General features: G+C 38.7%; 1 protein-coding gene across 1 annotated transcript; it reads right to left on the bottom strand.

Annotated features, from left to right (window-relative positions):
• LOC129677245 (zinc finger protein 431-like) lies at positions 1-24,420 on the bottom strand. Its single transcript, XM_055607904.1, has 5 exons — positions 24,297-24,420; positions 23,851-23,952; positions 4,982-5,108; positions 4,718-4,778; positions 1-3,575 (listed from the first exon to the last, which is right to left on the bottom strand). Exons 2-5 carry the CDS (start codon positions 23,851-23,853, stop codon positions 2,372-2,374), a joined length of 1,395 nt encoding a protein of 464 aa, XP_055463879.1. The 5' UTR covers positions 23,854-23,952; positions 24,297-24,420; the 3' UTR covers positions 1-2,371.
• Between the last annotated feature and the right edge of the window lie 1,226 nt (positions 24,421-25,646).

Here is a 25,646-nt window from a genome sequence, read left to right as displayed (position 1 = left end):
TTTTCATTTGTAGAAAATATTTATTATTCAAATTGTCCTGTTTTCTCCATCCTTAGATGACAATGTTTACAATCTAAAAAGAAGACAATATTTTACTGATCTAATGTTTCAACTAATCTTATTTGAGTATCACTGAGAGAGCAAAGTGGGAAATGTCTGTGGTGTGCAAATATGGCAACCCAACCTTGATCATCATATAAATATGGGTAGAGTAGACCCCACAAAGTTGTCTTCCAATCTCCACTTACTGTCATGGCCTAAAAGGCCATAATAACATCACACACACCAGAAATGTTTCTTTTTAAATAAATTCCATTGCTGTTGCAGTTCAAGATGAAGTGCTAAATGGAAACTAATGGGAACAAGAAGCATGGAACATCAAATAATATATACATATCCATACCACTCAAGCTGTGTTGTGAGATATGCAGATACCTGCTGATTATCCTACTTCATTGCATCTCTACAAGAGAGATGAAAATGCTGCTTTGGATACACATATGAGGTATTTATTATTTCTTATATTATCTTCTATCAAGAATTTTAACATTAACATTGTTAAAATGTGTTGACAAAACAGGACACATTGGGGGTACAGCTTCTACAACTAGACTTGTACTCAGGTGGCTGACATGTGAAGTCAAAAGGTCAAATGTAGCCTAGACTAATTACTGATACCCAATCAAGGCTGGATAACAAAGAACAACACTTCATGGGATTTTGTGAAAATCTAAAAAAAAAAAAAAATTAACTACCCACTCCCCATTCACAGACACCCTTACTTGAAAAGTGTGGCCACACACTGCCCGATATATGAATAAACAACGGACCACTTAGGTGACAGGGATCCCATTCTATACATTGCAGCATAAAAATGCCTATCAACAAGTGAAAGTGCAATAGAAGATGAACAGAAGCCACAGAAGGAATATCAGGACAGCCTAATAAACTTCTGTAAATGGATTTGCCACACATACAGCAAACTTCAGTACCTACTCAAGATGTTTCAAAATACAAACCATAACCACAATTGTTGGTCTCCACCATTACACTTAAGTGCATATGGTAAATAATTTACTTCCTTTAAGGCTATGATGAAAACGGGATGAAACAAGACTTTTCCTGAAACTGAAGACAACTAAGATGTCTAAAGTCTGTATCAAATCATTTACATGACTAGGACTTTTCTCATGTATGAGTTCTTTCCTACTTCCTGACATCAAGATGTTATATAAAGGCTTCAAAATATTTACAGGGTTAGAAACATGGCTGAGCAGTTAAGACAAGATCATTCCCAGGAAGGTCAGTTTTTTGACAACTTCCTGAAATCCTGCTACAAGAAGATCCAAGGGTCTAATCTTCTTGGGAACCAGCACATACATGTACATACACACACAAAGAAACAGTGAGATCACATAATCAAAATTGAAACAAATTGTTAAACAAATTTGTACTCATGAATGTTTTCTTTGTGTAAGCATTCATTCCTGAAAATTCAGGTGTTGAGTCACCTACAGTATTTTTTTCTTACCTACAGCATTTTTCTTCATCATGAATTGGTTCAATTCAGAAAGCAAGCATGTAGGCTTAAAATCAGAGAAGTCAATCCTTCTCTCAGTTGGTGGTATCATTTGGAAAGATTTAGGAAATGCTGCCATGCAGGAGAAAATGTCACTTAGGATGGGCTTGAGAGTTTACATCCACACACCATTTCTAACTCCCACTCTCTGCTTCATGCTTCAGGTTGAGGATGTCTGAGCTTCCTGCTTTAGCTGCCTTGTGTGACACTTGTTGTTCGGCCACTTTCACATTGATCCCATATTCCTCTGGAACCATAAGCCAAATTAAATTCTTTCATAAGTTCCCCTAAACATTGTTTTATCACAGCAACAGAAAAGGCACTAATACATACTAATAAAGTTTTATATACCTGGATTAGGTATTTCATGTAACTGAAGAAAATAGTGACATCTAAAAGGATTATCTTATAATTTCTAGGGCTTCTGTCCATAGGAGTTTGCAAGTGCAAACAAAATAAAGAGTGATATCATAATGCATGATTATACTGTTGACACTTGGCAGATGTTTGCCCCAGAATATTCTTGTGTGACTGAAAGTGTATTTGCTAACGATCTTACCAAATCCTTTATAGTCATAGATTTCCTTCAGTATGAGTTATTTCAGGTCCTCAGACTACTGTGATATGCAAAGGCTTTAACAGATTGATTACACACTAAAAGTTTTACTCCTGTGTAAAGATACCATGAAGTACAAAACCTTACCACACCAACTAAATTATGAGGTTTCTCTGAAGTATAACTTTTCTCATGATTTCTAACACTACTGCTACACGCAAAGGTAATAACATTGGTTATTCACAGGGGTTTCTCTCCCGTATGTGTTCTCTTATGTATTCATTTGAAAAAACTTTATCACATTGATTACATTTGTAGGATTTCTCTCCAGTATGAATTATTTCATGACTTGGCAGATGACCATCACATGCAAAGGCTTTATCATATTGGTTACACTCATAAGGCTTCTTTCCAGTATGTGTTTTTTTATGTACTCCGAGATGACCATGTTGTGAAAATGCTTTACCACACTGATTACATTTGTAAGGTTTCTCTCCAGTATGAATTCTTTCATGATTTTGAAGATGACTGTGACGTGCAAATGCTTTGCCACACTGATTACATTTGTAGGGTTTTTCTCCAGTATGTGTTCTTTCATGTATTCTGAGATGACTGTGTTCTGAAAAGGCTTTATCACATTGCTTACATTTGTAGGGTTTCTTTCCAGTATGTGTTCTTTCATGTCTTTGGAGGCTACTGTGACGTGCAAAGGTTTTACCACATCGCTTACATTCATAGGGTTTCTCTCCAGTATGTATTCTTTTATGCATTTTTAGAGAAACGTGTTGTGAAAAGGCTTTATCACACAGACTACATTCATATGGTTTCTCTCCAGTATGTGTTCTTTTATGTCTTCTAAGATGACCATGATCTGCAAAGGCTTTACCACACTGATTACATTCATAGGGTTTCTCTCCAGTATGTATTCTTTCATGTATTCGGAGACTACTGTGACATGCAAATGCTTTATTACATTGACTACATTCATACGGTTTCTCTCCAGTATGTATCCTTTTATGTCTTCTAAGATGACCATGTTCTGCAAAGGCTTTACCACACTGATTACATTCATAGGGTTTCTCTCCAGTATGTGTTCTTTTATGTATGTAAAGACTACTGTGACATGCAAATGCTTTTTCACATTGACTACATTCATACGGTTTCTCTCCAGTATTTGTTTTTTTATGTCTTCTAAGGTGACCAGGATCTGCAGAGGCTTTACCACATTGATTATCTTCATAGAGTTTCTCTCCAATATTTGCATTTTTATCAATCAGGAGATTACTAGAACATGCAAAGTCTTTACCACCTTGGTTACATTCATAAGGTTTCTCTCCAGTATGTGCTCTTTTCTCTATTTGGAGACTACTGTGAGATGTAAAGGATTCATCATATTGAATAGCTTCATTGGGTTTCTCTCCAGCATGGCTTCTTTCATGCCTGCAAAGATATTGACACACATGAAAGTTTTATCACATTCATTACATTGATGAATCTTTTTTATTTGTATGAATTGATTTTTACAACTTGCTATAGCTGTAAAGAAGCATCAGATCTTAAGGTTTTATCACTTTGTTTACATTTATGATGTTTTCCTTCATAATGGGATTTTTTAATCTTTGAATATACCTGTGATGGTAACAGCATTTATTACACGGCTCACATTTATAAAATCCTTTCTCTATATGAGGTTTTTAACATAATTGAAAAGAACTGGAAAATTTCAGAGATTTATCACACTGACTGCATAAGTAAATTTTCCTATACTGTAAGTCATACTGTATTTGCAAAGTGAACCAGAACAAACAGAATTTCCACATTTCTAGTGTTCATATGGATTGCCTGCATTGTGAGCTTACAGATGCATTCCCAATGAAGTTGGAAAACCAATTAATTGTAAACTTGTATCACATTCAGAAAGTCTACTCAGAGTGGGGACTATTACATATCTTCTAATTGTTCTGAGAGAGAGAGTTATGTTGCTTCTTCCAATACATCTATGCTCACATGGCTTGTATCCATTATGACATATAATATACCTATTAAAAAATAATAAATCAAAGGGTTCCACATTTTGCATTCACACAGTCTGACTTTAGTTTCTCATAGAAATGAGGTATAGGGATTAAGGTTTCTCCACAACAACATTCTTGATTCTCTTAAACTGCCCCGCTCACTACACAAGCAAACATTACTATAAATATATAAGTAACACCAGCTTCACTATGAACTATTTGCTTATTAGAAGGCTTTGGACATATACTTATAACCTATTCAATGTGTATTCCTTTTGTAATATCTGAATGGTATGACTAAAAAGATTGGCAGTTCTTAGCATAGCTCTAATGGGACTTGATTTAAATGCTGATATCTGTTAAGGCATTGTTTTCTTGTCTTTGTTCTTAGAGGAATGTCTTGCAAATACAAACCTGACATTAAGATACATGGTTTTATGAGAATGTAATAATCATCAAGACATTTAAAGAAGTGCTTTTTGATACCGTTGTTTTTCTTTAAAATTTCCAAGACCCATTAAAATTTCTTCAGAGGCATATTCATATCAGCTTGCACATGAAAATTACCTTCCATATCTTCTAGAACTTTGAGAATTTTCTTCAATATTATGGTCCTCCCAGTTGTAGCCTAAAATATAGTACCAAAAAAGGTATGATATATTATTGGAAATTAGGCAAAATTTAAGTTAGTATCTTCAGTGAACCTCAGAACCATGTCTGATTTATTCACCTGTTCTTCCTCAGTCTCAATTGAAATTACAAAAAAGCATCAATAACAAAGAAACAGTTGTCCCCTTATTTTAAAAGGCAAAAGAAAATTCACCGTCTTACCTACAGCAATGAGGTTCCTACAGGTCTCCAGCATCACATCTATGTAGAGACTCTTCTGGAAAGGATCCAGCAAAGCCCACTCTTCCTGAGTGAAGGTCACATGCACATCGTCATAGGTCACTGAATCCTAAAATATGTCATACATGTGTTCAAGAGAAAGCACACTACTGACAGCATTGTAAATGTGTACTTCATTGACAGTATATTCATATAATTCTGGTGCTTCGCCCACTTATTTCCTGAAACAGAAGTCCTAATGTAACTACCAAGTCATTTTAGAAGGAAACTGAATAATAAGGGTCACCTTTGTCAATGCTGTGACCTTTGATTAGGATACAGCATTGCAAGAGAAATGTCAATTAACAGACATATATAGACAGAAACAGGCAAACAAATCAACAGTACTGAGCACACATCAGAGAAATTGTATGAATGATAATTAACTTCAAAAAATGATGGGCAAGCTGAGTGGACCTACTCATGGCTTTAAATCCAGCACTCAGGAGGCAAAGGCAGATGTGTCTCAAAAAGTTAGATGTCAGCCTGATCTATGGAACAAACTCCTTGACAGACAGGTTCATGTTAAGACAAACATATGTACCCTGCAAAAAAATATGACTCCCCTGCAAAAATCATTCAAACAAAAAAGATAGAAAGATCTCAGAGGATTTTTACTGAAGTTCCTACAAAGAATTTTACATTCATTCAAGTTATGTACTCATCTTCCAGAAATGTGAAGTGTCTCAGTTTAAATTTTAACCATAATAAAATTTTATGGGATGCATTTTACAAATGGTCAGATGAAAATATTAGCAATGTACGTGTTGATCAGAAAATAGGGGAGAACAGATGGCTCAGCAGTGAAGAGCTCTTGATAGTTTTGCAAATAATTGGGCTCAGCTGCTAGTACTTACACAAGGGCTCACAACTATCCATTATTCCAAGTTCAGGAGTTCTAAGGCCACCTTCTGACTATTGTGAGGACCAGGTATACATCAGGTGCATATTCATGCATACAGGCAAAACATTCATATTCATTCAAAAACATTCCAAACAAACAGAATAGGTAGGAAGAATGTCACACACCTGTAACCCAAATGACTCAGAAGGCTCAGGTAGCAATAGAGTCGTGACTACAAGCCATCCTGAGAAATAGAATATACTCTACCAAATTTCAAAATTCAAGAGGTAGATGAAGATCAGCACAACAGCATATGCTTGACATGTACAAAAACCAACATTCCAGGCCAAAAACCCAGTAATATAAAATCAAAACAAAACAAACAAACAAAAGCCATGCATGTTGGTCCCCATCTAGTCCCAAGTACTCTGGAGTCAGAGTCAGGTAGATCTTTAAATTTAAGGCCTACCTGGTCCACATACCTACTTTTAGAACAGCCAGGGCTGCACATAGAAGCTTTTTCTTCAAAAACAGAAACAAATTCAAAAACAACAAAATTAGAAATTTAAAAATATCTGGCTAGCAAAATTGCTTAGCACTAAATAGCAGTTGCTTCTACTGTTTCTTATGTGATTTAGGGATAGTGTATAATGATGAAGCTATGACATCATGAGAAAGAACCTGACTGATCAGTTCCAACCACAACCTTACCAGGCCACAGAGGAAGACAGTACATCTACTCCTGATGAGACTTGATAGAATAGAATCAGAAGGAAGGAGAGGAAGATCTCCCCTATCAGTGAACTTGAGGAGGGGCATATGTGGAGAAGGAGGTGGGAGGATGAGATTGGAAGGGGAGGAGGGAAGGGGCCATGGGGGATACAAAGTGAATAAAGTGCAATTAGTTAAAATTAAAATACAAAGTGGAAAGAAAAAAATAGGAGATACAACCTAAAACAGGCACAATCTTCTACTCCATACCTCTTAAGTTATGCCTCATGCTCAGCAACCTCTCTTAATCATCCTAGTTGCTTAGGGATATTGCCACCCTTGGTTGAAGAGCCTGCCCATATAAATCATCAGTGAACACAATCTCTCATAGACATACCCATAGCAACCGGACATTCTGGTGGGACATGCCATCTGAGGCTCCCTCAAATGACTGTAGGCTCTGAAATGTTAACAGCTGAAGATAATTCAGACACAGAGATAATAATATATAAGAAAGTTTTAAAAATCCAAAACAGTGGACTTAGGGAGGGGCATGCATGAAGAAGGGGGAGGGAAAGTGGGATGAGGAGGGGAGGAGGGAGGGATTTATGGGGGGATACAAAGTGAATAAAGAGTAATTAATAAAAGTTAAAAAAAATAAAAAACCAATGTGTTAACCATATCAATAACTTAAGTACCAAAAACCCAAACACTGATGATTCTAACAACTGAAAAATACAGATTTGCCAAGAAATGAGGAGAGGCAAGCCTTTTGGATCAAGATGAGAAAACTAAAACTGTTTTTCCACAGAAAGTCTCCCAAACAAAATCTCAAGAAACACATAATGTAGTGAATTTTCAGAAGACAAAAAAGGTGAGTGCCTATTATTTTCAAGAGAAACAACAATATGATTAGATGATAATTAAGAAACTCACACAACATAGATGGCACCACTGATGAAAGGAAATATAACAGCAGATTTATAACACAGTCTTTTAAACAAGAACTACAAGATTATAATTAAAATCAAAGAAATCACTGGCCAAAACTCATCTTGTACACTCTGGTTCTCTTCTTTGCCGATAATACATTGGAAGTGGAGGGCTATTCCAATTGGAGAGATTTGCCTAAGGCATACAAACAAATAAACAAAAAAGTAACATATAAAGGCAGACCTATCAAAATTACACCTATCTTCTCAGTGCAGTCTCTAAACCTAAAAACTCTTGGATACATGTGCTGCAGTGTATAAGCAACTACAGATACCAGACCTCATTACTATCCCCAGAAAATTTTAATCACTATAAATGAAGACAATAAGGTATTCCATAATAAAGTCAAAGTTAAAAAATATCTATCTACAAATACAGCCTTACACAAAGTGCTAGAAAAATATGCAACCTAAGGAAACAACACATGAAAACACAGAAAATAAATAATCTGACATTATCAGTAAAACCAAAAGAAGGGAAGTGAGCACACATGGACATGCTTGCACAAACACATACTCACACACAATCACAAACAAATACAAGAAATTAACAATCACTGTTCATTGATATCTCTCAATATCAATGACCTCAAGTCACCAATAAAAAGACACAGATTAACAGAACAGATGTAGAAACAGAATCCATCATTCTGCTACAAACAAGAAACACAGCTAAACATCAAGGATAGACATTACCTCAAAGTAAAGGGTTGAAAAAAGATATTCCAAGCAAAGAGATCTAAGAATCATGCTGCAGTAGCCATTTTAATATCCAACAAAATAGACTTCAAACAAAAAAAATCAAAAAATGTGGGGAAGGACACTAGATACTCACCAAAAAAAAAAAAAAAAAAAAAAAAAGAAAACAAATAAACAAACAAAAACTTCCAACAAGATAATGGTTCAATTCTTAACATCTGTGCCACAAACTAAGAACAGCCACCACTGTAAAAGAAACACTTCTGCGGCTTAAATCACACATTGAACCTCACACACTGACAGTGGGAGATATCAACATCTCACTCTCACCAGTGGACAGGTCCTCCAGACAAACACTAAACAGAGAAATGCTCCAGCTAACTGATGTTAAAAAACAAATGAACCTAACTAATATTTATAGAACATTCCACGCAAACACAAGTGGTGGAACTTCCTCCAAAATTTATATACTTGAATGGTGCAAGTCTCAACAGATATAAGAAAACTGAAATAACCCCTGCACCCTTTCAGACCACCATGGATCAAAGCAGCACAACATCAACAACAGAAACATCAGAAAGCTTAAAAACTCATGGAAACTGAACGACTCTCTACTCAATGAAAAATAGGTCAAGAAAAAAAGAAAAAAATTAAAGATTTTCTAGAATTCAATGAAAATGAGTACACAACATATCCAAACTCATGGGACACAATGAAAATGTTAAGAGAACAGTTCATAGCACTAAGTGCACACATAAAAAATTGGAGAGATCTCTTACTAGCAACCTAACAGCACAACTAAAAGCTATAGAGCAAAAAGAAGTAAGCACAACTAAAAGGAGTAGACAGTAAGAAACTATTGAGTGAGGAATGAAATCAATAAAACAGAAACTAAGAGAATACAAAGAAAACACACAGTTGATTCTTTGAGAAAAATCAGTAAAATAGACAAACTATCTAAACTAACTTAAAGACAGAGAAAGAATATGCAAATCAAAAAATCAGAAACAAAAAGCAGGACATAAAACAGACAACTAAAAATTCCCCAGAATCATAAAGACAACCTTTAAAAACCTATACTCCACCAAATTGGAAATCTAAAAGAAATGGGTAATTTACTTGATAGGTACCAATTAATAATGTTAATCATGGTCAGATAAAAAAATTTAAGTAGACCTCTAATCCCGAGTGAAATAGACAAATTCATTACAAGACTCCCAACTTTAATTAATTAATTATTGGCTTGAATAGTTTTAGTGCAGAATTCAACAAGACTTTCAAAGAAGACTTAAAGCCAATACTGTTGAAAGTATTCTAAAAATAGAAAAAGTAGGAACATTATGCAATTCATTTTATGAGGCCACAGTTACCTTGATACCCAAAGCACATAATGAGTCAACAAAGAATATTACAGACCAACTTCCCTCATGAACATAGACGGAAAAATACTAAATAAAATATTTTGCAAACTGAATCAAAGAACAGATCAAAAAGATCACACACAATGTTCAGGTAAGCTTTACTCCAGAGATGAAAAATGGAAAATATAATCCACCATATTAAAAACAGGGAAAAAAAGCCACATAATTATCTCATTAGACACTGAACAAGCGTCTGACAAAATTAAACATCAATTCATGATAAAAGTCTTGGAAATATTAAGGATACAAAGAAAATACCTAAATATAATACAGAAAATTTGCAGAAAGCCTATAGGTAACATCAAATTAAACAGAGAGAAACTCAAAACAATTCCACTAAAATCAAGAACAAGACAAAAATGCCCACTCTTTCCATATCTATTCAATAAAGTACATGAAGTTCTAGGTAGAGCAGTAAGACAATGGAAAGATATCAAGGAGATATAATTTGGAAAGGAAGAACACAACGTATTCTAATTGGCAGATTACATGATAGTATACATAAGTGACTCCAAAAATTCAACTACCAAACTCTTACAGATGAAAAACACTTTGAGGAAAGTGGCTGGATCCAAAATTAACTTAAAAAAAATATCAGTAGCTCTCTTATATAAAAATGACAAATGGACTGAGAAAGAAATCAGGCAAACAACACCCTTCACAATACCTTCAAGTAATATAAAATATGTTGGAGTAATTCTAAAATGTCAAGTGAAAACTTCTATGATAAAAACTTCAAGTGGGTGGGAAGGTGGACTGGAAGAAGAAGAGGCAGTTGGGCTGTGATTAGGATGTAAAATGAATAAATAAATAAATGAAAAACACTTGAAGTCTTTAAAAAAGAAAATGAAGAACATATCAGAAGATGTAGACATTTCTCATGTTCAAGGATCAGTGTTATTAACACAGTAAAAATGGCCATCTTACCAAAACTAACATACAGATTCAACATAGTCCCTATCAAAATTCCAACAAAATTGTTTACAGACCTTGAAAGAACAATTCCTACTTCATATGAAATATCAAAAACCCATTATAGCTAAAAATAATCCTAAACAATAAAAGAACTGCGTAGTATTGGCATAAAAACAGACACATTGATCAATGGAATCAAATTGAAGACCCAGACATATGTCCACATATGGACAGTTTTTATAAGGAATCTAGAAATACATACTGGAACAAGGATAGTATCTCCAATGAACAGTGTTGGTTAAACTGTATTGCTGCATGAAGAGAGATTCAAATGGATACATATTTATCACCCTGCACAAAACTCAGTCTCAGTGGATCAGAGACCTCAAAATAAAGTGGAAAACTGCCCTGAATGCACTGGCACAGGTGTTCTGAACAGTACACCAATAGTGTAGGCACTAAAATCAACAATTATTAAATGAGACCTCATGAAACTTAAAAGCATCTATAAAGGGGAAACAAAAGTCAGTTGGACAGAAAGACAAGACAGCCTAAGGAATGGTAAAATAGTTTTACCAACTCCACAACAGATAGATATACTATACAAAATGTATAAAGAACTCAAGAAATTAGATGTTCAAAGAACAAAAATTCAATTAAAGAACAAGGTAGGATCTAAACAGAGAATTCTCAAAAGGGGAATCCCAAGTGGCTAAGAAACATTTAATGTTCAACATCCTTATCTTTAGCTATCATGGAAACGCAAATGAAAACTACTTTGAGATTCTATCTTACACATGTCAGAATGGCTAAGGTCAATAATACAAGTGACAGCTCAGGCTCGCAAGGATGTGAAGAAAGAACACTCGTCCATTTTTGGTAGGAGGGCAAACTAATACAGGCGTTATAGAAATCAATATTATGTTTCCTCTGAAAACTGGGAATTGGTCACTTAAAAAGGGACATTAGTGATTAGGTAAATGATAATTGAGGTACAACTCACAGACCCAGAGAGAACAGGTAAAGTGAAGGGATATAGACGAAGCATGGATCTCTCTGGAAAGAGGAAATTAAAGATTCTGTGGGTAGACTGGGGGTGATTAGGGACAGGAGTGGGAGGGATCAGTTGGGAAGGTGGAGAAAGCACAGTGCAGGGAGGAAGAGTTGGAATTAGGGGGTGTTTGGAGGTTAGTGTAGAAACTTGGTGCACTGGTAACTTCCTGGAATCTATGAGGGTGACCTGAGTGAGGACTCCTAGTAATGGAGAAAATGGAGTCTGAACTGGCCATCCTTCGTTGACAGGCACAGCTTCGTGGTGGGACTAGGTTACATTCAATTGAGTTGTTGGAAGAAGAGGTCTCACGGAGATCTCTAAACAATTCAGGCCGATGCTGACAGAAGGTTGCTCTCTGAAAACTGATAGCAGGGCTCCATTGCTGAGGAGAACTTCCACACAGCACAATGAATGTAGAAAGGTAGAGCAGGGGATGGCTTGGAGACTTCACACATATGTTCTAGCTTCTTTGGGGTGAGATGGTACTCTACAGGCTACAGAAAGAGAAACTTACAAACCAACCCAGTTAAAAAACCCTCTCCCTAAAAATCTGTCCTGCCTGCAAGATGTGCAGGGGCATGGTGGCAACAAACTTGTTTAAGGGGCAAACCAATGTTTGCTTTAACTTGAGGCCCAAGGCCATGAGAGGGAACCCATGCCTTACACTACCTCAATGGTTGAGAATCTCACAGATGTTTAAAAAGTAAGCATGAGGCATGTATGGATCTGCACCAGGTCCTCGGCTGATACGTTATGGCTGTTAGCTTGGTGCTTGGGTAGGACTCCTAATAGTGAGAGCAGGTGTAGCTTTGACTCTCTCACCTGCTCTTGAGATTCTTTTCCTCCTATTAGGTTGCCTTGTCCATTCTCAAGTCTATTGCCTTGTCATTTTGTATCCTGTTTGGTCTTGTTTGGCTATCCTCTCTTGGGGGCTTGCTCTTTTCTGAAGAGGAAACAGAGGAAGGGGAATAGATCTGCGGAAAAGGAGAACAGGAGAGGTGGCAGGTAGCTCGGAGGAGTGGAGGGACGAGAAACAGTGGTCAGAATATACTATATGAGAGAAAAATCTATTTCAATTAAAAACATTAATTCACAGTTCCTAAATGAAAATGCAAAGAAGGGAAGCAATAATGAGGAAGTGAAGTGAAATAGTGAAGACAGGGAAAACATGATTTTTGACAGATACAGTCTCGCTCTGTGTATGTAGAGGGTGAGCATCACACAGGAGTTTATGACAAGCTCATTCCTGGGCCCTGTCGAGATCTGTGAAATCAGAAGTTTTTCTCTCACCAATGTGAAATATATATCATGCAGGAAACAAACACAGGTCATTTTCTCATGTTATCTTTTACTAGGTTGGATTGTGGAATTACAGAGGTTTCTGGTCATTTAATTCCAAAAGAGTAGTCTCTTTAAGGAAAACTAATGTTTGAATAACTATTCAAAAATAGAAATATATATGTAAGGTTATACAGCTACAATAATTAAACATACATTTAAATATATATAACTTGATACATAAAAATGTTAAGTGTTTAAGTATGTTATCCAAAAATAAAAGTGTTACAATCTAAGGAAGGTTATTTGATCAGAAGAAAACAAAGATATAATCACTTTTCTAAGAGCATTACATTTTTGTTAAACTATAATTTATTGTCATTACTTAAATTCAAACAAAACAAGTCAGACTGTTTCTTAATCTAATTTTTCACTTTTTCATACAGAATGACTCACTGGCAGAAAGTTCTCGTACCATTCAAATAAAGCAACTTACTGCAATTTACAGTATAGTATAATAGCACATTTGATGCTCATCTCTATAACAATCCTGATACAGAAAGCTTGATATTTCATTTTTTCTTCCCCACATACCAAGTATAAAAATGTTAGAAAAATCCTTTGAAGGTGATTGCTTCAGTTGGACTCTATGCTTTCTGCTCTTTATTTTCTACTGGTACCTGTGGTTTATATGAAATGGCTGAAGCTCTCACACCCATCTTATGAATGAGAGCACATCAAAGATTAAAACCAGATGTGAGAAAGAAGTGAGTTGATGGACACTGCCTAAGCTTTAACTACATTCTGCTTTGTAACTAATACAGCACTGACTGTGAGAGTCACTTATAAGTGTGACTCTCCTATCACTATCCTAAAGTGATAATCCTTTAATCATTGCTACTGTCTTCATCCATTTAGCACAAAGTCCTCCTGAGGCATCCAGCTTGTCCTCAACAAATGATAGGTTATTTTAAAATTTAGGCCACCGTGAATATGACTGCTATGAACATGAGAATTCTGATACTTCTTAATACTAATTCAAGTACATGGAAAATATACTGAGAAGATTGGGATCCACAGAAAGTCTGTCATTTTATGAGAACTTTATGTAACGCAGACACACATAAACATAGATAGAATGAGAATGTGTGGAAAATAGTTTGCTGTGTTGTTTGTTGTAATAAGGTTGTATGGCTGCAGGTAATGTGTCCAAATGAATCAGAATACATAAAGTAAATATGTGCAATTTTACATCAACCATAACAATGCAACATGGTTTTAACTAATTTTACTTGATATCTGTAGAAAATCCCAACCTATTGCTATCAGAATTTATTTTGCATGCTAATACAAAATCCTGTGTTCAATTCTGGACCATGTTTTCTTTTCATTCTCGTCTTCTTAATTAAATTATACTTGATGGGATAGCTTTTATGTAATCATAACAATGTATTCTGTGTGATTAAACTCTATACTGAATTCCTTTTTTTCATGGCCTTGTATAGTATTTCACAGCAGTCAGTTTCTCACACTTAGTGTAGTTTGCTAAATGAATGGTTATGTAGGATAATATCACTAAAATTACGTATTTTCAAAAAGGAGGAGGAGGAGGAGGGGGAGGATGTTGCCTATGTTCAATCTACAGCATAAATTCAATACAATCCAAAGAAAATTCTTGACATCTATTCATAGATGATATAATAGTATACAGAAACGAACTCCAAATTTCTACCAGACAAATCATACAGCTAATAAACTCCTTTAGCCAAGGGGCTGGATACAAAAATAACTAAAAAAATTAGTAGCCCTCTTTTACACAAATGACAAAAGGGCTGAGAAAGAAATTATGGAAACAACATCCTTCACAATAGCCACAAATAATATCAATTATCTTGGTGTGACTCTAACCACGCACGTGAAAAGCCTGTTTGAAAAAAATTTCAAGTCTTTGAAGAAAAATCAAATATATCAGAAGATGGAAAGATCTTTCATGCTCATGGATCAGTAGGATTAACGTAAAAACGGCCATCTTCCCAAAAGTCATCTAAAGATTTAATGCAATTTTATCAAAATACCAACACAATTCTTTACAGACCTTAAAAGAGCAACTATCAACTTCATATGAAAAAAAAAGACCCCAAATAGCTAAAACAATTCTATACACACACAAAAAAAAACTTTTTGAAGGTATCACCATCCCTGATCTCAAGCTGTACTACAGAGCAATAGTAATAAAAACTGTGTGGTATTAGTATAGAAACAGACAGGTTGATCAGTGGAACCAAAATGAAGCCCTAGAAATAAACCCACACACCTATGGACACTTGATTTTTGACAAAAAGCCAAAATCATACAATAGAAAAAAAAAAAAAAAGACACCATCTTCAACAAATAACCCTGCACAAACCTCAAGTCCAAGTGGATCAAAGACCAAGAAAAAGTGGGAACTCACTGGCTTAAGAGACAACTTCCTTAAGAGAACAGCAAGAGCTCAGGCACTAAGATCAACAATTAATAAAAGGGATCTCATAAAACTGAAAAGCTTCTGTAAGGCAAAGGACACTGTCAACAGAACAAAATGACAGCCTACAAATTGTGAAAAGATCTTCACCAACCCTACATCAAACAGAGGGCTAATACCCAAAATATATAAAGAACTTAAGAAATTAAACACCAAAAAACCAAATAATCCAATTAAAAATGGAGTACAGAGCTAAACCAAAAATTCTCAACAGAGAACTCTCTAATGGCCAAGAAACACTTAATGAAATGCTGTGTCATCAGGAAAATAAAAATCAAAATACTCTGAGATCCCACATTACACCCATCAGAATGACTAAGGTCATTCTTGCATGCTGGCAAGGACATGGAAGAGGAATGCTCCTCCACTGTTGATGGGAGTGCACACTTGTACACCACTTCTGGTGCTTTCTCAGAAAATTGGGAATAGTTCTACCTCAAGACTCAGCTTTACCACTCCTGGGCACCTAAAACATGCTCCACCATACAAAAGGACATTTGCTCAACTATGTTCATAGGAACTTTATTCATAATAGCCAGAAACTGGAAACAACCTCAATGTCCTGCACCTGAAGAAGAAACGGTGGTACATTGACACACTACTCGGCTATTAAAAACAAAGAAATCATGAATTCTTCAGACAAGTGGATAGAACTAGAAGACCATCCTGAGTGAGATAACCCAGACCCAGAAAGAAACACATGGTATATATTCACTTAGCAGATTTTAGGCATATAGTACAAGAGAACCATACCACAATCCACAGACCCAAAAAAGCTAGGGAACAAGGAAGGTCCAAAGAAGGTTGCTCGAATCTCACTTAGAAGGGGAAATAAAATAGATAGCGAAAGTGGATGAAGAGAAGAAATTGGGTAGGAGACAGTATGGGGAGGGAAGCAGCGTGAGGATCAGTTGTGGGGAGGAGGAGCAGGAAGTGAGAGGGCTGGGAGAAAGAAGAGAAACCAAAGAGGGGCTGTCGGGGGTTGGTCTGATACTTGTATTTTTTATGCTAATTAACTGGCTATCAAGATCTGGTTACTGTCCTCTCCCATGCATAAGGAGGTAGGTGTGACTAAGGTTCCCAGGCTCTGGGGACAGGAGAATTACATGAAAGAGACAGTACAGTCAGGAAGAGAAGAGGAAGGAAGACACCACCATGGGTTAGCTGGGTTAGCACAGAGAAGGAACCATGTGTGCCCAGAGAAAAGACTCTGAGGATGGTGTGGGTGAAAAATATAAGCAATTATCCATATGACTGAGGATGGAAGGTAGTCCAGACAGAAATGGTTAAGGTGGATCACATTGGCTAGGAGCTGGGAGGTGGATAGGAAGGTTATTGAGATAGAGTAAGTGGAATATCTGCCCAGCCCAGGGTGTTACAAGACAATTATAAAATCTTAGAGGTGTCTTTGTCTTATTGATTGTGATAGTGGGTTAGACAATACTGCCATAATAATTATAGAGTAAATAATAAATATTATTTAGGCCAACACTATTTTATTGCCAACAGCAAAGGGGAATCTTGAGACAAGCTGGAGACCTCTGACAGGGTAGGCTCCTGGGAGGAAATAACAGTAATCTTAGATGAGACTCCTAGCAGCAGGCAACATGAAGACTGAAGTGGCCACCTTCTAGCTAGGCAGGACTTCCAGTGGAGGGAGGAGAATACCAACCCACCCACAAAACCTTTGACCCAAAATTTACCCTGCCTACAAGAAGTGCAAGGATAAAGAAGGAGCAGAGATTGAGGTAATGTCCAACAATGACTAATCCAACCTGAGACCTACCCCAAGGTAGAGAGCCAACCCTTGACACTATTAATGATACTCTCCTATGTTTGGAGACAGGAGCCTAGCAAAACTGTTCTCTGCAGGGGATCAAAACAGATACTGAGACTCATAGCCAAACATGGGATAGAGCTTGGGGAGCCTTGTGGAAGTGTTAAGGAAGGATAAAAGGATCCAGAGGGGACAAGAATTCCACAAAAAGACCAACAAACTTAATTAAGCCCACGGGGGCTTACACAGACTGAATCACCAACCAAAGAGCATGCATGGTCTGGACCTAGCCCCCTACATGGCTTAGCAAGTGAAGGGGGAGCTGTTTCTGACATGAACTCTGTTGCCTGCTTTTAGATCACTTCTCTTTAGTGGGGCTACCTTGCCTGGACTCAGTGGAAGGGGATGTATTCAGACTTGATGTGCTGGGGTGGGGTGATATGGGGGTGAGGGAGCTCCCCTTCTCTGAAAAGGTGAGAGGGGAAAGGGGGAAAAGGGTAGGAAGGTGGGACCAGGAGGAGAGGAGAGAGGGGTCGCAGTCCGGATGTGAATGAATAAATTATTTATTAGACAAATAAATAAAATAAAGTTCTTAACAACTTATAATAGGAAGGCCACTTCCAAAGCTAACAGAATTCTCAACAGGATTATGAAGAACAGGATACATACTGGCACAATGTGACTTCTGTACCTACCACAAAGCTACAACAATCAAGACTGTGTACAGTATTTGTAAAAGAATGAGTGGATGCAGAGAAAAAGTTAAAAACATAAGCCTAAAAAGTATATTCAAGTTTTCATCAAAAGACCTAAGGAAACTCTGACAAGAAAAATATGAATATGATCAATGCTCCCTCTGATTGTATGATTATAGAAATTAAACACAAGCTTCACAACTTCTATGGAAATAACTCAAAGTGACCCCTGAACTGTTGTATTTCTGACACACCAGTTACCACTAATCTGTCTTCTAAACTAAGAGGCCCCATGCTCTAGAGCTCTCTCTGGAAATGGAGATAGTCAGAAAAGTGGGCTATGGCTCTGCAGTTTCTCGTGCCCCCTTATGGCTTCAGGCAAACCCAGCCCCACTCAAGCCTATACACAAAACAATGTTGAAGACTAATTTTAACATCTGCTTCCTGGCATATCGATTATATCACAGGATGTGGAATTTGATCTATTTACCCAACACCATGCACACCTGATAAAACCTCAGCATCCCATAAACTCCTTTTTGTACCCTGGAATTGAATTTCCCTGAATCATGTCACTGTGCCTGGTGGGAATGAAAAGGTAAAACGATTCTGATCAAGTATTGCTAAGGGATGATCCTCTGCACCTCCTTTCTATCAGTTACTAAACTATTTATAAAATTTATCTCACAAAATGAATGTGGAATGCAAGTTTCAGAACTTTTAGAAACCAGACCTTCAGGTTTTCAGTCTTCCCATTGCAATGCACACCAAAAGCAATGCCTGTGTTTGCACACTGGGTAGCAATATTATAAGCACCACAGCTTTAAACTGCCAAGGCTGCAGAACCTCTCCCCTCCCCTCAGGGAAAGGTCTAAGGCCAAGGGTCTCTTCCCAGGTTACCACATGGATCAACAGAACTACAATCCATCTCAGTCCCAGCAGATCAGACTCTGATAGCTCACCAGACCTGGCCTGGGGACAGTGGCCCCACACTTAGCATGGAATGGCTTATGGTCTCCCTGACAACTCCCTATAGCTGCATCAGAGGAGAATCCTGGAAAAACCTAAAAGCTACTGGTGCTTCCTAATTGCTAGGCCTGCCCATAGTCCCTCATTAGTTTGAACAACGAAGCTGGGCCTTAGGACAGTAGCAGCTTCTCTGCCGGGGGAGTCAGAGATCAAATGACACCTGTTAACAGCTGACACCTTCCCAGCTCTACCTTTCTACCCTAGGGAAAGACAGAGCCATGGTCTGAGTAATCTGTATTTTAGTGGAGTTTTTCAGTCTCCTAGAACATTTCCTGTCCCTCTTCCAAGGCACAGAATGTACATTCCATTATACACTCAATGTCCAGTACAGCCATCTCTACTTCATAGCTGGGAAGTCTTATAGCCAAACTTCAGTCAAATAGAACAGTAACAACAATTAAAGCAAAAAGTGGCCATGATTTGAAAGCAAGGAGAGGTAAATGGGAGGTGAATGAAAAAAAAATAAATAAAAAGAAAAGGTATGGTGGGAGTAGAAAGTTTATTACAGTTAAAAGGAGAGAGCATAGGCAGATGCAGGGACATCTGGGAGAGTCCAGAATGGACATGGCCCTGAGTCATGTGAGGGGAGGATGGAGGGGGAAGGGGAGAGCCAGACCAAGAGGCTAGGATTGTAAATGACAGATGACGACCAGGCAACCAAAATGATTGGATTACACAAGAAAGGGCAGCTAGGAGAAGGGCAGCCCAAGCTCTGGGCTAGAGGGCTAGGTATGCCAACCATTACCCAGTTAACAGGCAGGGACTGAGGGATGCTGGCAGCCAGGTCTGCTTTGATTTGTTAAATAGGCTCCTCAGCCCTTTGTCCCTGGGTTTGATAACTTAACAGTAGGGAGGAATGAGAAGGATGAAATGACTTAATTGTCATTTCAAAAATTATTTTTAAAAGTTAAAAAAGATTTTATGGTCCAATATTCTTCATAGACTAAACATACGTATTAGAGCCCACCAAGTATTATTTATACCTTTTCTCTCAGGTTGTGCATTTTCAGACAAGAAAAATAATATCCTATTAGGCACAGACACACAAGTTTCTCCAGGTTTTCTGTGTTTGCTGAACTAGTATAACTACAGAAATTTGGTTTCTAGAAATAAGTTCAGTTCCTCATCCAGAATCTTGATGGCCTTAGTCTGTTGAAAGCTGCCCCTTCTCCCAAAATGGCCAGTTTGGACGTTTACTCATCGTCTAAAATTGATGACCTTAATACACATTACTAATGCCAACTACTGTCATAGCAAGAAAGTTCTCACTTTCCTTCCTCCCTATCCCTTTCTGTCCTGTGACTACATGCTCAAAGTTGATCAGTGAACTCAATTCTTATTTGTAATTCTCCCTCCCTCCCCGCTCTAAAAGCCAGGGAGCTCAGCGGACACTCATTCACTGGTCTCTTTCCCTTTGCACTAACCAGGCAAGAACCAGCCTGAGAGGAGCTGAAGGATGGCACAGGCAAATTCACTGGAAACATAGTCATGTAGCCAGCATAGCTGCTTGATACAGTGCCAGCAAAACTGAGAAGGATGGTGATTATCCTCACCATCCTTCTATCTGTAATTTTTGGGTTTTGGTCTCTTTGTGTTACATTATTAGGGACTTTCTGCATTACGATTCAATTTATGTCTTTCCTGAGAAAAATCATGTCTGAGTTTTTTTTTTTTTTTTTTTTTTTTTTAGGAAAGTACTCAAATTAACCTTAGGCCACTACTTTTAGAAGTCTTCCTTATGCCCTGGAAATCATAAGCACAGATAAGCATATAGCTATATGAAGCCATTATTCTAGGAATCTTCTTGTGGTATCTGCCTCTGAGCAAACTCAAACATCATAATTGGTTCAGGGTAAACTGAGACAACTGACAAGCTCTGACTGGCCAGGAGAAAAGATTACAGATTGAAAGCCTCTTTTTATTATAGCCTTAGAGCTCTCTGAAAACATAGTTTAAAGAAAGTACACCCATAGAGGAATATAACTCAGTAAAGAAGATAGATGGCCTAAAATAAATCTTTCCTATTTTATTGTGTAGATGATGATACATATAGTAAGTTAGGTATTAATTAGTATTTGTTATTCATAAAAAGATCTGTTCAGATATTACCTGGAGTGCTCTCAAATTACAAACACTGCCAGCCTACAAGCAGGCTGTCATATAATAAACGTGTTTGCTTTGGAGGAGACATTCTTTTTCTTTTTTAAATTGATTATTTAATTTTATGTGCATTACTGTGAAGTGTGAGATCTCTTGGAATTGGTATTACAGACAGTTTTGAGCTGCCTTGTGGGTGCTGGGAATGGAACTCAGGTCCTTTGGAGGTGCTCTTAACCACTGAGCCATCTCTCCAGCCCCTGAAGGAGACATTTAAAGACATAACTCTTTAAATTAGAGTTATAGGGCTAATACTAATAAAATCTGTTCTGTTTGTATTTTCTAATGTGACTGAACGTGTAACCTTGGATATGTAATGAAAACTCAAACTTATGGTCTGTACTTCTTGGATAATCATTAGTCTGTCTTTGCTCTACGATATCCGTATAAATAAAGAAGCATCTGTTTGCTAGTCAGTCAGAGCAGCAGAAGCTGTTAGCCTACAGGTGGTCCTGCTGGCCTGCCTTCAGGGGTCTTCAGGGACCTGGCAATGTCATTACCCATGGCCACCAACAGTTGTGTACTGCCAGTAAATAGGACCCACCTGCCATCCCATGTTCTCTTACTCTCCATTTTGTTCTGTGTCTCTGTCTCTGCCTGCTTCTCTTGGTCTATCTCTGTTTTTTCCCCTCTTTTTTTCTCTATCTCTCTGCCCACATGGCTCACCCAGGCTCTAACTCCTCTCCCTTCCATCAAATAAACCTCCTGATATCAGACCTGCTGTGTGGCATACAATTCCTCATCCATAACAGAAGTGGCCTTGTTACTAGTCAGTCAGGGCTGTGTGATTTCCCTGATCATCAAGTCTGACTCACTCTCTCCTGGATGATGCTTTATCCCCTCTAAAGGCAGCCATGTCAGCAAAGACCCTCCAACTCTCCTCTCCATGCTGGGGAAGGTCCCTGGCAGCAGCACTATTTTCCAGACACTGGACAGCAAAGTCAGGATTAGGGGTTCAAAGCAAGTCTTAAAGGTTGAGCTATATGAGGCATTGCTATAAACAGAAGCAAATATCAAAGCACTTGAGAAAAAGGAATTAAATTCTTATCTCTGGGGAACATTGGAGAATAGAAACGAGATTAGAGCAGGGATACATAAAGAAAAGGAAATTTAAAAAGTAATACCAACAACTGACTTTTCAAAAAGATAAAGAAAACTATACCGACTCTGAAAAAGAGCAGGCCCTTCCCTGGTAGAGAGAATGGCATTAACAAGATAGTGTTTGCCCTTATGTGCACAGTTAGTGGCTGAGATCTGTACTCTGACACACACAGAAATACAGACAAATGGCCTGTGTCTCTAATTTCTGAGCTGACTTAACTATGACAATGAGGGTTGTACCTATCTGTATAAGACAGTCCCTTAATTGGAAATACAGTATTCACTGGCTCAAGCTAACTTACCCAAATTGTATTCTAACCAATCTGGTCTGTTTTCATTCACATGCATGAATTAATACAAGCTACAAAATTGCAAAACCACTCACCCTGAATCAAGTTCTTCACAATGCTGACCCCTACAGCTGACTCCCTTAAACTTTAGTCTGTGATATACTTATTTCACCCTGCGGTGTACAAAGGAAACTGTTTTCCTGTTCTGAAGGCAGAAGCCCTGTGCCACTTGCAAATCCTTTTCTTGTTAGTGAACTGCAATGGACAGTTCACTACATGATTCAAATGGATGAGTTTAAAACTCTGCTGTGGTACAGCCCTTTAACTAAATAATTTAGGAAGTTTAATCAAAGGGAGCAAATGACCGGGATCAGGTGACCTGCTGTTTTTAACAAAATCTTTGTCATTCTATTTTACTAATAAAGACTCAGGAGCAAGATGTTGGGGTGAAAGCCTGCTAGCTCAGAGAGGAGAGCTAGTGTCATTCTCCATACATGAGGACCTCATGGAAAGCCTTGCTTGATGGAGTCAGCCCTCACCACAAGTGTTTTTCCTTTTCAAATTGTCACCTGGTGTAGTCTTGCCCTTGTGGCAGAACTATGCTCTTTTCAAGAAGAAAACTGGGTTTTTATGGCACACCAGGCTTTAATGTTGGTTGTGACTCTGTAATGCACACTGAACAGTTTGTTAGAGGCCTGTTCTTGATAATGAGGAGGGGCCTAATGGCCCTTTGTAAATTAGAGTTGTCTCCTTTGTTATGGTTTGGAGCCAAATGTCTGGACAATCCTGAGGAACAAACATGTATATTCATGCATCCTAATCTCTAACAGGTCTGGTTAGCATACCACTTACTTATGGGGTCTTTTAGAGGCATCTACATTCTACTTGGTGTCACTTGCCATTTCCTAATCATTTTTCATATCATCAATCTTACTCTTCTCCATCACAGCTTTATATTGGAGTGCTACCTAACACATGAGATGCCTTTTACAGCCTGAACAAACTTCAAATGGATCATATACTTAAATGTTAAATGCTAAAGGCAAAACTTGTAGAAAATACTAGAAGAAACTAGGGCTCTTAGAATTTTGTATCCTACCAAGATGTTTCTACACACGCTGCAAATGCTTTGCGCAGATGCAGCCTCCATAGTGAAGTTGCGCAGGGCCCTGCACCAGGTCCAGGAACTGAGTAAGACTAAAAGAGACCCCACAGATGGCCACATCTAGCCGCTGCTTACCACCTAGCCCCAGGAACGACCCACCACTCCATCTCCCGCTGCTCAACCGCATGCTCCACCCCATTGTGTGCAGCGACCCTGTGCTCACCATTTTGCCGCTTCGGAGCTTGCCTGGATTCCTCTCACATCACCCAGCAGCAGCGTTCAGATGACGTCACTCGGAGCCAGTCTAGCCTGCTAAGCCACGGAGCTGAAAAGGCAGCGTATTACCCGGAAGAACCACCCCCTTTTTTGACTGGCGGTCCACCTGGAGTACCTGATTGGCCAGGCATTCTTGAGTGACATGAGCACCTCCCTTAGGTTAGAGTGTAATAATGAAGGGGCACAGCTTAGTGTTTCCTGGCCTAGGCTTTCCAGTCCAGGACCAGACCTTTTCCAGATGTGCAGATATCCACATTTCTGTAGCACTTGAGCTTGTCATCAATAGCCTACCGATCTGTCTTCCTACCCAGCCCCCAGGGAGAACACACCACTCCAGCTCCCGCTGCTCAGGCCCCTGCTCCTCCCCTTTGTGGGCAGTGACCCTGCGCTTACCAGGTCTCCTTTTCCGAACTTGCCTGAGCTCCCCTCACAGCACCCAGCAGTAGTGCTCAGACCGCATCACACTGAAGCGTTCAAACCTGCCTAACAATGGAGCTGAGCCTGCAGCTTGGCGCCCAGAAAGAACACTCCTCCAACTGTGAGGTCCTCCTGGAGGCTCTGATTGGTCAGAGAGTCTTGAGTGACGTGAGCTCCTCCCTTAGGGTTAGAGTGTGCTGAAGAGATACAGCTTAGTAGCTGTTGACCTAGGCTTCCAGTTCAGGGCCAGCCCTTTTCCACATATGCGGAGATTTGCATTTCAGTAGCACTTGTGCCTGTCCTCTATAATGTACCGGTCTGTCTTCTCACCCAGCCGCGAGAAGACACACCACTTCAGCTCTGATGCTCAGCCGCCTGCTCCTCCCCTTTGTGGGCAGTGACCCTGTGCTCTTAGAGTCAGGACTTCAGAGCTTGCCTGAGCTCCCCTCCCAGCCACTCAGTAGGCGCTTGCCCTTCTTTCTCCTGGAATCAAGCCCATTACTCTTCAGGAAAGGGGAATACTTCAAGTCACATCAGAACTGAGCACAACCTCTTGGAGTGGCCTGGTGAGGCAACTCCACCAGGGGGAAGTAATCAAAAAGCAGGTAACAAAGTCCCTGTCAGAGACAGACCCTCTACCCTCACTAGGGAACATGCATGAAGACTGAGCTGCCATTGGCCACATCTGTGTAATGTTGTGCTGGATTCTTGAGACCCCAAAAGACCACCAGAAGTCGAGTCTGTTGCAAAATACAGGAGGATCTTTTTATTACGAGCTTTGGCTTGGGCTCACACACCACCACAGCAGTTGAGAGCAGAGAGCCTCCTGCTAAGTGTAGGTGGTTGATTTAAAGAGTCAGGTCCCTCCCATCAATCCCAAAGCAGGGGAATTCCGTTGAAACACAAAAGGGGAGGTTGCATTTTGAACTGATTTGCTATAGGAAGGCCCCCAAATCATTAACTGTCTGGCTTCCCTTGTTTGTCCTAATGGAGAGGGGCAATCTAGGCCAATTTCCTAGCAACTGTATCTCTAGTGGGCAGGAAAGGAATACAGTAAGGCTGGTTCCTCCTCGAAGGTGGCTGGACATGTCTTCACCTGTCTGGCCTTTGTTCAGGCTTATGCTTTAAACTTTAAAACAATAGCTCAAAAAACTAATCTTTAATTCTTTGGTCTCTCAGTATGTATCCTAGGTCCAGTCCATGCATGGTCCTTGGTTGATGCTTCAGTCTCCACAAGCCCCACTGGGCCCTGGTTAGCTGGCGCTGTTGGTCTAATGGAGCTCCTGTCACCTCCAGGTCCTTCTATCCTTTCCCCCACTTTTCCAC

The sequence above is a fragment of the Psammomys obesus genome, unplaced genomic scaffold, assembly GCF_907164565.1.
Source record: "Psammomys obesus unplaced genomic scaffold, mPsaObe1.curated_primary_1811, whole genome shotgun sequence".
Lineage (NCBI taxonomy): Eukaryota > Metazoa > Chordata > Mammalia > Rodentia > Muridae > Psammomys > Psammomys obesus.
Note: the sequence above shows the minus strand (reverse complement) of the source record. Positions and strands in the feature narration are given on the sequence as shown.